This window comes from Agelaius tricolor, unplaced genomic scaffold (assembly GCF_023055355.1).
Source record: "Agelaius tricolor isolate 1412-34295 unplaced genomic scaffold, bAgeTri1.0.p SCAF_55, whole genome shotgun sequence".
NCBI lineage: Eukaryota > Metazoa > Chordata > Aves > Passeriformes > Icteridae > Agelaius > Agelaius tricolor.
The window spans coordinates 707,473-719,732 of record NW_027269315.1 but is presented as its reverse complement, the minus strand read 5'-3'; the positions used below and the strand labels follow the sequence as shown (position 1 = coordinate 719,732).

The following is a 12,260-nucleotide window of genomic DNA, read 5'->3' as shown; positions in this document are numbered from 1 at the left end:
GTTGGTGCCATGAATCTCTCTTGTTTTAAAAATGAATTTATGGCAGAATTTTCCCACCCTGCTCAGGATGGTTGAACTGGAAGATGCCTATTAGGAAGGGTGGGAAGGGGTCTGATGCAGGAGGAGAGTCTCCCTTCTCCTCATGCTGGTCTTCTGGCAGCACATGTTTGTTTTTTGAGGGTGAGCCCTCTGACTGGTCCGTGTGTCCCCTGAATGATGGAAGAGACCTCGACTGTGCACTCAGCCTGGATGGATTTGCTTCTCCCCTTTCTCTTCTTCATCTCCTCAACCATGGTAGGCATTGGTTTGATGTCCTGGGTTTGGTTGGGATGACATTAATTTTATTAAATTAGTCAACCAAATCCAAGCCATTTAATAGAATAAAATTCCTGGAATGGTATTTCTAAATTTTTTTTTTCTTGCTAGAAGAACTTCATGAAGACATTGCTCCAGTAAAAACATGTTTTCTTTGATTATTTTTAATTGAAATTCCAGTTCCCCGAGTTATAACGAGTGTTTGAACTTGTTGCTATTGAAAAGGAAGGGAAAAGCAGTCAAAACACTCCTTAAGACTAAAAAGGAAATAAAAATAATAAAGTGAAAACAATCCCCAAGATTAAAACACAAAATAAATATTGGAAAGACAGGTAGCAATGCCTTGCCAGGAGAGAATTTTGAGCTTGTTTTACAGCTTTAATGAATGGTTTGAAAATCATTTGAGATAAACCTTTTCCCTTTGCTCCCGATATAAAACTTTTAAGAGCTATAGCCAGAGAGAGAAAAATAAATGCAGCCTTCATTTCCCTCTTTGGTTTGCTAATATAGCTCAGAATATTTGGGTGTTGGCTCCAGGAGGAGGAGGAGGAAAGGAGCTGCCCTTGTTTTGGATGAGGCAGGATCACCTCCCTTTCTTCTCTCTGTTATTCAGGCTAGTAAAAGTTAATTATTCCTCTGAAATTAGGCAGTCATCTCCCGCTTCCTCAGTCAGGAATGAGAAGAGTCACCCTTGGTAATGCTCCAAATATTTCAGGCTTCTGTCTGAGCTCAGCCCAAGGCCCCACAGGGACAGCCCAGGCTCGAGTCCTCTCTCACCTGGGGCTGCCTCGGTGTCTGACTTTAATGGTCGGGGGGGAAGCTCTGGAAATCCTGGGGCGTGCCAGGCCCCCACCCCTCTGAGCTGGGAATGCCTTGCAAAGCTGGTTCCTGTTTGTCCAGGCCATGAAGGCAGAGAAGGCAGGGGAAGAGCAATGGGTCAGGTCAACCAGGTGAGGACCAAAGCCCAGCTCCAAAGCAGGGCTTCCTCCCGCTCCTCTTCCTCAAGGACCCATCTTTTTAGCAAACCCAACAGAAAGGGACCTTGGCACAAAGCCAAGATGAATCATGCTGGGTATGGATTGTGAAGGAATGGCCAGGCCTCCTCACTGACACAAGACCCAGATTTGCAGCTGCAGAGTTTCCTGAACACTTGGCCGCGGCTGAGTGACATCTGGACACCACACCATGAATCCATGATGTTCACACAATTAATGGAAGCTGCCTGATGGGAGGGACTCCTATTTCCAAATTCCATTTGCAAGTGGTGAATGAAGCAAGCTCAAGTGCAGAATTCCCCACTGAGGTGGGCTCCATCCCATCTACTTGGAGCCAATTAAAATTGAAACTGCTGAACTGGGATTCCTCGTTGGAGAGAGGGCACAGGTGGAGGACAAGCGTCCACCTCACCATACCAGGGTCTGACACGCAGCTGGTCAGAGCTGGATGAAGCCTTTTCCACTCTCAGCACAGAAATTACATCCCCTGCCACTCGTCAAAGGTGCTGATCTTATTCCCCACCTCGCCCTTTAATTGTCCCCTTTCTTCAGGTTGCAATTAGAATGTTGTCCTGTGAGAGTGGAGAGATTACTGGGGCTGTGTGGCCTGTAATTCTTCCTGGGCTGGAGACAGGAAGAAATTCCCTGTGATAATAACGTCTGCAAGTCCGGCGGGAGAGGCAGGGAGGATTCCTGGGAATTTGCAGGCGCCTGGCATGGGACACCCATATTTGTGTTAATCCCCCTGCCCGGGGCTGCCTCCAGAGCCAGGACAGATCCCATTGGTGCAGACAGCCTCAAGCTCCATGCATTTCATGCTAAATTATGCACCTGTGTTTGGCTCGATGAATCACCCTGTGGAAATGTCATTTTTTCCAAGAAATTAATCCCCAGCAACCCTGCTGAGCTCAACATGGGAGACTCCAAAACCAAGGCAAAGTCAATCCCACCTCACTATGGCAAAGAGAACTCAGTGCTTTTTATGTCACACAGTTCAAATAACACTTTGGCATCACCAAAGCCACTAAAGCCAAGTTTTTGTGTCTGAAACACATCTCTGGTCTCACAGCCAGACCTATAAGCCCAGAAGGGCACTGCTGAATTCATCTTCATTCAACTGCTCGGACTTGAAAGGATCAAAGAAATACATTGTTTGGAGGTTGCAATAGGTTGGAAAATATTACCGTGTAGTGCTCAGGATTATTTTGGAGGTTTCTAAAAATCTTTGACATCAATTGTTAATTGGTCTATAAAATATCTTATGTGATATGAGGACATAAATAAACCACAGTTACCCCCAGTGACACCTGAGCCCCACAGTGTCCCAAACTGCCCACAGAGAATCCAAAGTCTCTTTGGTTCTTATTCTCCTCAGAGTATTTTTTCACCTATTTTGTAGTTTCTTTTAATACCATCTATGGAGAAATTGAGAGACAAAAGATGTCCTTTCAAAGCAGTTTATTGAGGACTCAGTGAGAAGCTGGGAAGTTTGAGCAGTCAGTGGGAACAGCTCCATTTGTCAACATGTCAACATGGACAATTTATGCACCAGTAACTTCCCTTGGCATTCTGGGGGAATGGAAAAGGAAAGGGGGTGATCTCTTCTAAAAATTAGCACTCCTTGAGCCAGCCACCCCAACATGCAGAAGCAAACAAAAGTACTATGTGTTCATCCACAAGCAAATTTCACACACAAAAAAAAAAAAAAAGCTGATGGCTGTGAAGTAACCAGCAGGTGCTTTGAAAATTGCTTTGTTTCAGATTTAAGCATAAATTTGCAGTGCAGGGTTTTCTTGGACCAAAAAAAGACAGGATAAAAATAGAGGGAGTCTGCTCTTTGCAGCATCTCCTGGGAAAGTTTAAGCAGTTAAATCCTCACTCACTTTTCTGAAATGCTTTGGGAGGAGCTGGAAGACAAAAGAGGGCTCTTGGAGGGGGGAATATTGTTAATTAATCTACTTGTTATGGGAAAAGACAGAGGGGGAAGCAGCGCAACAAACAAACCCTTAAAACTGTGATAACCTAAAGTGAGTATTCCGAAATCACACTGTGCTGAGCACCTGCAGAAGTTTCTAGAGGGATCTTTGGGCTTGGGCATTCTGAAAACACAGCTCGGGGGGATAAATCTGGGGCTAATAAATGTGGGAATGGGTTTGGTGACAAATGTTGCTGCTAAGGGGCAGAGGAATCACCCTGCATCGCACGGGGCTGGCGCATCTGAGCGCCGCTGTCCTATGGGACCACACAGGGGTCTCTGACAACCCCAAAATTCCCCACCACGCCGTTGTTGCACCCCACGACCTCAGGGCCGCTGGACACAACAACGGGGGGCCCCGCCAGCTGCCGGATGACGCAGCCCTGGTTCCCAAAGCTGAGCACTTGTCCAGCCTGGCAGGGCGTCATCCTGGCATTCATGCCCGGGTTCCCAGCGCTGACCATGGTGCGGGCTGGGTACCCCCCGCTGCGGGAGCTGAACCCCCCGGCTTTGCAGCTGACCCCTCCAGCCTGGCAAAACACCTCTGGGATGCACTGCTTGGCCACGGAGCTGAGGACTCTCTTGGGGTGGATGCCGGCACTGCGGGAGCTGAATCCGCCGGTCTGGGAGCTGTGGCGCCCGGCCCGCCTGCCCAGGGAGCCGTAGCCACACACGGCCCCGTTGGCCATCATCCCGCAGTCATCAGGGACGTTGTAGCCACTGCTGACCACAGCTGCAACAGAGCCCATGGGAGGCAGTTAGGGAGGAAAACTGGACGACTTCCACAAGGCACGTTGTTTCTTGACTGACAGAACCAACCAAACCCGATTTCCTCCGGATTTGTCCAATGTGTCTGAGCCCCTGCTCCTTCCTACTCCTCCCCCATGTCCCAACACATCCCCTCATGTATCCTCCCCCTTCCCATGTTGCTGGTGCTTCCCAGGTTCAGTACATATCCCGTGGTCCCCAGGACATCTCCCTGTTGCCTCCAAGGGTATAAAAGGGTCTTGAGTTTGACCTTCTCCCCTCACTCCAAAAGCTGGGTTTTTTTAATTCAAAGGTATTTGAGATTTCTGGGGCTAAACTTTCCAGAACTGGAAAAGGGAGGCAGAGGGACCTGGGGCAGACAGATAATGTTGCCCCCAAAGGTCTTAAAACAAGAAATCTTCATGGCCGAAAATGCAGTTACTTACACACGCTCACAGGGTTCCCCACACATATCCTGTGGGGAGAAAAGAGAAACACACATTACTCACAGCTTCCAGCCACAATCCAGACCACTTAGTCCCTTGTTGCAACACGCCTCACTATCCCTAGGACAGGAACTGTTTTTGCTGGCACCCATGTGGCCTTCATGGCCTCCAGGCACCTCTCCAGGTCCAGTTTCTGTGAGCCTGGGGAGACCTTGGAGGTAGAATTCACTTGGGAGCAGGAACTGCCATAGCCTCAGATACACAGGAGGGAAAAGTGTCACCAACCTGCTCTCTTCACCCTCCAGCAGAGTCTTGTAGGTGGCAATCTCAATGTCCAGGGCCAGCTTGACATTGAGCAGCTCCTGATAGTCCCGCAGCATGCAGGCCAGCTCGTCCTTGGCCTTCTGTAGAGCATTCTGCAGCTCAACGTGCTTTTCTCGAGCATCTTTGAGGGCACAATCCCCACGCTGCTCAACGTCACAAATGGAGGTTTGCAGGCAGGAGACCTGTCCGGGGAAGACAGCAGTGTAGGAGTCTGCAAAGCTTCTTATCCTGGTTTTTGGACGCTCTGCGTTTGGATAAATCTGCTCATCTAATTGCAAACAGGGAAAACCCACCAGCATCCCATCCCTCTCCACCCACTTTGCACTTTCCAGACAGGGCCTAGAGCAGATGTCAAGTCTTCTAAAGATCAATGAATCACCTTGCCCTGTGTCTGAGCTGTCCTACTTCTCTGAAAATATCTCCTACCTGCTTCTTGACGCTCTCCAGCTCACACTGCAGCTTCTGGATCATCCGTGTCAGCTCTGAAATCTCACACTTGTTGCTCTGCAGGTCATGGCAGAATTTCCCTCTCTTATCCTGCAGCTCCTGAAACTGGAACCAAGAAATAGGACAATTGTCACTCTTGGCCTGTGACACTGCCAGGCACAGACCCAGCTGGCCTCTTACTCACCCTGTTCTGATAGAAAGCATCGACTTCTTCTTTGCTCTTCTGGGCAATCTCCTGATACCAGCACTCGACGTTCTTGATGATGCTTTCCATGTCCAGGTCTCGGTTGTTGTCCATCTTGACGATGACCGAGGTGTCACAGAGCTGGCGATCGACCTGGGCCCTTTCCTGCGGGGTAGGAAGGGCTTTGTCAGCTCTTCTCACCTCTCAAGCTTTGCAGGGAGGGAAGGGCTGGGACATGGAGTGGCTGAGGGATAGAACAAGTCAAGAAATGTCCCTCGGGAGGGCTCAGCAGAAAATCCTGCGGCAGGATGAGTTGCCGCCTGTGACTGCTGACCTACGTGCTGACCTGCAGCAATTCTGTCCACATCAAGGGCAAGAAATTGGAGTGACTTAACCCTTGGTATCCTCTCATCTCCTGCTGCCTGAGTGATTTAATGACAGGACTGAGCTGGGAGTTGCTTCAGCTCTAATCAGGCAGCTGCAATCCGGAGGAACGAGACGGACTCATCTTTTCTCCAGGGTAGAGTTAGGACACAGTCAGTTCCTACCTGGAGCTGCATGAAGGAAGGGGGAACCACCCTATCTCCGGCATAATCATGTTAATTTTATATCAACCTTGTACTTCCATGCTTTTAGTTATTCAGGGCTTTGTATGAGACACATCCCAGAGGAGTTTCAAGCAGTAGAAATTTGGAGCACCTGAAGGATAAGACAGGACCACCGAAGTCCCAGGATGTACCAGAGGTACTCACCTCCTCAAACACACATTTCAGCAGCTCCAGCTGCCTCCTTAACAGATCCACCTTCACCTCCAGCTCCTCCTTGTTTAAGAAGATGCAGTCTGCATCCTGCAAGAGGAGAGACACACACATTCCAGCCCAAACCTAGCTGTAAATGTTGGAGAAACACACAGAGGCAACACCAACAAGACAGAAACGTGCCTCAACAAGATTTCAAGAGAAAAAAGGTATGAGAGGGTGAGTCAGGATATCCTGGTGCCTCCTGAAGGAAAACGAAACCATTCCAACATGACTTACAGGAATTAGTTGATTTATCACTTAGGACGCAGCTACAAACCCACAACTGTCTAATGAGTATTTAAACACAATTTTTAATATTCTTCAAATGATTCCTGCTTTTCTGATGTCCAAGAATAAAGGATGTGGAGAGACAGACAGAAATAACCTGGTGTTCTGGTGTGACCTGTCCTTCTCTGTCCCCCTCCCACACTTCAGGAATGTTTTTGAGGCAACAAAACTGGTGCTGTAGTGCTGATGATGTAAACTTTGGGGAGACATTATTTTTACTTTCTACTTGCCTCTTTTCCCAACCCTGTGCCTCTTTCTAAGTCTTCCTCCAACTCATCATAACACTTTTGTGGTTTTTTTGTTAGTAATTAACTATTTCAGCCAAGTTTTGCCCCAAAAAAACTACTACAGGTAAAACTATTCATGTCATTTGAGCTTCTCACCTTTTTGAGTGCCACAAATTCATTCTCCACAGTTGTGCGCCTGTTGATTTCCTCTTCATACCTGTTGGAAAAGGAGGAAAAAAGGGCTGAGGAACAAAAAATGCTCAGACACTCAGACATCAACCATCAGGTATAAATTATAATGACTTCAGGTATAAATGACAAATAACCACCAGGTAAAAATGACAACTCTCTCTTGCTGGGACTGCCACCAGGCACTGCCAGATCAGTGTCTGGAGACCAACATTAAACCATCTCAAGATCAGAAGCTTCTTCATGAGCAACAACAACATTACCAATGCAAAGAGCTTCCCAGTGAGACAGAAGAATGTAGCACTCCCAGAGGGGACATGCCACAAGTCTAGGAGAAGTTGCCCAAGATGAACCAGAAAAGCAAAACGCCACCAGCTAGAGGAGCTCAGAAGGTCCTTACTTGCACTTGAACTCCTCCACCAGCTGGCTTGTGGCACATTCTTCACTGCCCAGTTTCTGCTTTTCACACAGCAAACAGTCCAGGCGCTTTCGCAGGTCACAGATGTAATTCTCGAAGTACAGTTCCAGATTTTTCCCTTTTTTTGGCAGCACGTATTGCTGCAGGAGGCCCCACTTGGTCTCCAGCACTTTGTTCTGCTGTTCCAGGAATCGAACCTGAAGGCAAAAGATAGCAATTCTTCAAGTAAAGAGGTGAAGGCAGGGACTCAACACCTGTTTAACTCTCTGGTCTTAATCACAGGTGCAGGAATGGGGTCTTCAGGAAGTGAGAGATGATACGGCACCATGATCTGAAAGTTATCTGCCCTTATTAAGAGATCTTTATGTCACAAGTGTGAATTATTTCAAAATCTAGAATTCAGACATGTAAATTATTTAGAAATCTAAATGTCATGTCTACATTATTTAGAAATCCAGGAGCCTGGTGTCTAAATCTGCATTTCTTAACAAGTATTAGGAACAAAACTCCAGGCAGTGCCTCTGATGTATTTTAGGATAAAATCAAGTCCCCATCTGATGTATTTTAGGATAAAATCAAGTCCCCAGATAGTGAAACTGCTTTGTCTCTGTTTTTTCTACAAAGAGATCCTTGGGTGACAGATCAGATTTCATCTCTAACCTTCACATGTCTGGATCAAGACTAACCACCTTTGCCTTTGGGAAAGTTTTTGGAACTGTCACTATATTTAAAGTCAAAGAGAGAAGGGAATTATTTGAATTATTTAACACAGGACAGAAAGATGAACCAGTCAGGGCTGTAACTTCCACCTAAGCTGCAGCAAGAAATCCAATTTGAACCGAGACTGTCCAAGAGGAAACACGGGCGAGAAAGTCCAGTGGCTATGGTTCAAAGGCCATGGAATGCCAGAGCAGGGACAGGGCTGAAATGAACCCCATTAAAAAGATCTCAATCTGGATCAACATGCTCTTAAAATTATTATTAGTTATTAAAAATTGTTAGAATTATCTTAAAATTTTCTGTGGAAAGCTGGACCCCTGCGTGGATCCAGCTCAGGGATTCATGGCAGAGCTGGACTGAGGCTTAGGAGGAGGTCAATGGACTCGTGGCACAAGGTGGGTTTGGGAGGGGTTCGGTCAGGTTTTGTTTTCCTCGAAGGAGGGCAATTCTGGAGCAGGACTGCACTCACCTTGTCGATGAAACAGGCAAACTGCGTATTGAGGGTCTTGATCTGCTCCTTCTCCTGGCAGCGTATCTCATGTTCCAGCGGGTCCACCCCGACGCAGAGGGGCTTCAGCAGCCGCTCATCGATGCAGATCCCTTGGATGCCATCGGCCTTGCGCTCGGGGTACCCCCGCACGATGCTGTATCCACGGGGGCCACACAGGCCAATCCTGCCTCCTGCAGCGTTCCCGTAGGCCATGCCTCCGAAGCCCATCTCCCCAAAGCAGGCGGTGCCGCAGCCCCCGTTGACATAGGAGATCCTCCTGCTGCCGCCCAGGTTGCAAACGCTCCTGCTGCTGTAGGCGCCGCAGCGCACCGGCTGGCTGGCCGACGCCGCGTAGCTGCGGCCGCAGATCTCCGAGGCTGAACTGAAGCCTCTTCGTCCCAGGACAGATCTCACCGTTGGTGCCTGCCTGCTCATTGTGGCTTATTTGAAGGTAGAATAGCAAAGTTATGGGGCTGCTCTGGTGCAGGATAGGAACAGGGATCCCACTGGAGAGATGCGGGGATGCTGTCCCTTATATATATTTTGGGAAGCTGGCCTTGATAGGATCAGGACGGTAATTAAAGTACTTAAGGGTTTGGTTTGCCTGGCAGCAATAAATGCTCCTCAAAATGCAAACCAGCCCAGCAAATAGTAACTACTGAGGAAATAAAAAGGAATCTAAAAGTGCTCTGTTTGCAAGTTGCCTTCGAATACATTATGGTTTGAAGTGCTCCCCTAACTTAGTGCTAATTATAGTTTAGGAACATTTTTGAAGAACTCTTTGTGATTTGTTTGCAGTGTGTCGTTTGGGGTTTTGTGTCTCATAGGGCTGTGTGTGATGGGATGTTTTGTGGACTTGCACTTTGTGGGGGTAATTTCACAATTTTGGGTGCGGAAAAGTAACTCAAAGGAAAAATAAAAGAAGAAAGTCAACTGTAGAAGAACAAACACTGTGGAAGTTGTGTCATAATGGATCATTTCTGTATCTGAAACACCAGTAAATTCACTGAGCTTAAGGTCTGGATTTGTATCCAAGGACTCAAAATATCTCCCAGTTACATGCACAGAATCACAGAATTCTGGGAATTCTGAGAATGTGCAGAAGCCTGCGAATGTGCAGCATTTCACGATGACCTTCCCTGAAACACCAGTGAAGCAGATCAGGTTTAATCCAGGATCTGTGACTTATTTCTGTTTGCTCACAGATGTATGTTCTGTGCCATCAGTGACCATTTTTTCTAGAATTGTGCTGGAAGTTCTTACTTGTGACAGTTAATTCTTTGTCTTTCACTATTCTGGAGCTTCTTCCAAGGCTGGGTGTCAGAGTCCTTTCAGACTCGCCTCCTGGAACTCTCTATGGGGAACAAAAAAGGAACAATAGTCTGTTCCAGCTTGGCAAGATCCGCCCCATTCACCAAGTGACGGCTGATTTTGGGTGACTTTGCCAGACGTGTCCTTGAGACTTGGGGAGACAGCTCCAAGGCAAGGAGTCCCTGGGGCTGTGCTCAGGGGAATGGGGGCAATTTGCTCTCCACAGGGGCTGGGCTTTCTGCACCAACAGAGGAAGTCTTAATGAGTAGATTAGGCTGGACAACAAGGAAGGCTCTGACTCACGCTGGGGAGATGAATCCCTCTCTCTCCTAATCACTAGCCCAAGGAGGTGAGGCAGGAAACCTCTCCAGGCCTTCTCCAAACTGGCAGTTGGAAAGTCAAAACAAAAGGGCTCTTTCAGCTCTTTGCAGAAGAAGTGTTTGGGAGAAAAAAAGGACACTATAGTTCAAACAACTGAACACCCTCAGTCCTTCCTCTCGAAGGGAGCAATGCTTGGAGGAATCTCCATATTATATAATGGGGTGGCAGCTGGAGACCCAGGTTCCATGTTCCTTCATCCTCATTTACCTTCTCCAAAAACATTTTCCAAGAGTCAAGATGACAAAAATTATGCCAAACCTCCTCCAAACACGCAACTTTCTAATATCAAGTGGTTGAAAAGAAGATGCACAATGAAACTGTGGGATGTGACAGCAGCTCCAGGATCCCCAAAGCCATTAATTGAACCTGTAATTGCAACTTCTGTGAGTTTGAGGGGCTGGTGGTATAAATTAGTTGTGTAAACTGCTACTTTTGCTGTATCCAAAAGGGATAATTCCAGATATTTACAACATTCAGATGACACCTTTGTTTGTAGTAGTTCAGGCTTACAGTGTAAACTCGGCTGCCAGCACAGTTGGAGATATCAGATTAAACAAATATGAGAGGCTTCAAATGCTGCAGTTTGGAACTTCCACAGTCCTTGAAGTTCTAAACAGATTTATCAGAAGCAAAATACAGATTTGACTCCAAAGAAGAGCACACGTTCGGAACCCTGTGGAGGAAACCAGCCTCATCGTCAGACTGAAGATGTGCCCCGTTCCCACTCTGCACCCCATTATCCCAGTCGGATTTGTGGGAGACACTTGGAATGCAGCATAGGCTGCAATTAAACATCCTGTGAAACAGCTGTGCTGGAGCAGCCCCAGTGCCCAAACTCATGAGAGCCACTGGGTTCCTGAGAGGGAAAAGATTTTGGGTAAAGTTGCTCAACATTGGGTTAAATGTGAGTGTTGGCCAAATTCCTGTTGTTTCTTCTGGATCCCAGTGGGGAGGCAGCTTCATTTAATGTCTTTTAGGTCCTTCCAAGGAATAATAAGTGGTGCATAAGACCTCAAGAATAACCAATTTGTTTTTGTGAATATGGATGTGGGAAAGGGGAGAGCACTCCGAAGAAAAACCTGCAGCTTTTTGACTCAAAAGAAAAAAAGAAAAAAGAAAAAAAAAAAAAAAAAGAAAAAAAAAGGAACAGATGGGAATAAGTGAGGAAATCAAAAAGGAAAATATTTTGATGAGGGATTGGATGAGTCATTTTGACAACTTGCAATCGCTTCCTTTGTCAGCGTTTCACTCCCTTGAATGCGCTGCCAAAAAGGGAATTCATTAGAGGAACAGTGGCGTTCACTAATTTGTTTGTTGCCTCTGGAAATGAATCCGGATGAGCTCTCAGAAGGTGTTTTATGCGATAGTCTCAAAGGGCTCTGTTATTATCCTTAGCCATTGAGAGCTCCTCACAGTCAGGCTGGACAATGGCAGGAATCTGCCTGTGTCACAGTCATTTGATCCATGTAAGACTGGGTTGGAACATGGACTTTTACAGTTTCTTGGACTGGGCAGATTCTTGTCCAAGTTATTAATGGCATGTTGGAGGATTGATTTGATTAGTGCAGTGTCTTGTATCCTAAAGCCAAAGTTATCCAAGGCAATTCAGTCTGGTCACATGTTTTTGCCTCTCATTAAGAATCCACGTGAGGAGTCAAAGCTGGGATTTTTCAAGGGATATTCCTCATAAAACTCATCAAACACTGGGCTTGGGTGCACTTTCCTCCTTCCTTCAGCCATCAACCTGGCCACAGATTCTAATTTCCTCTTTGAGACTCCGTCTCTGGCTCATGGAAAGAGATCTGGCATCTCCAGACAGTGATTCATCACCTCCCAAAATAGGCAGTGGAAGCAGGTGGGAGGAATCCACCTCTGCAGCTCCTTCCCTCTGTTCTTCCTGGAGACCAGAGGCCGTCTAGACAACCAGACACCGGCCCCAGCGCCTGCTTGGGGAGGTTGAGGGAGGTGAAATGAGTCCCACCCTTTGGGCACTAAATTTCTTC

The 12,260-nt window shown here is 47.1% G+C and overlaps 1 protein-coding gene across 1 annotated transcript; it reads right to left on the bottom strand.

Moving 5' to 3' along the window:
- Positions 1-3,252: 3,252 nt before the first annotated feature.
- On the bottom strand, positions 3,253-9,000 carry LOC139604762 (keratin, type II cytoskeletal 4-like). The gene is made up of 9 exons (XM_071455996.1): positions 8,545-9,000; positions 7,338-7,552; positions 6,905-6,965; positions 6,186-6,281; positions 5,434-5,598; positions 5,229-5,354; positions 4,764-4,984; positions 4,479-4,507; positions 3,253-4,018 (listed from the first exon to the last, which is right to left on the bottom strand). Exons 1-9 carry the CDS (start codon positions 8,998-9,000, stop codon positions 3,543-3,545), a joined length of 1,845 nt encoding a protein of 614 aa, XP_071312097.1. The 3' UTR covers positions 3,253-3,542.
- Between the last annotated feature and the right edge of the window lie 3,260 nt (positions 9,001-12,260).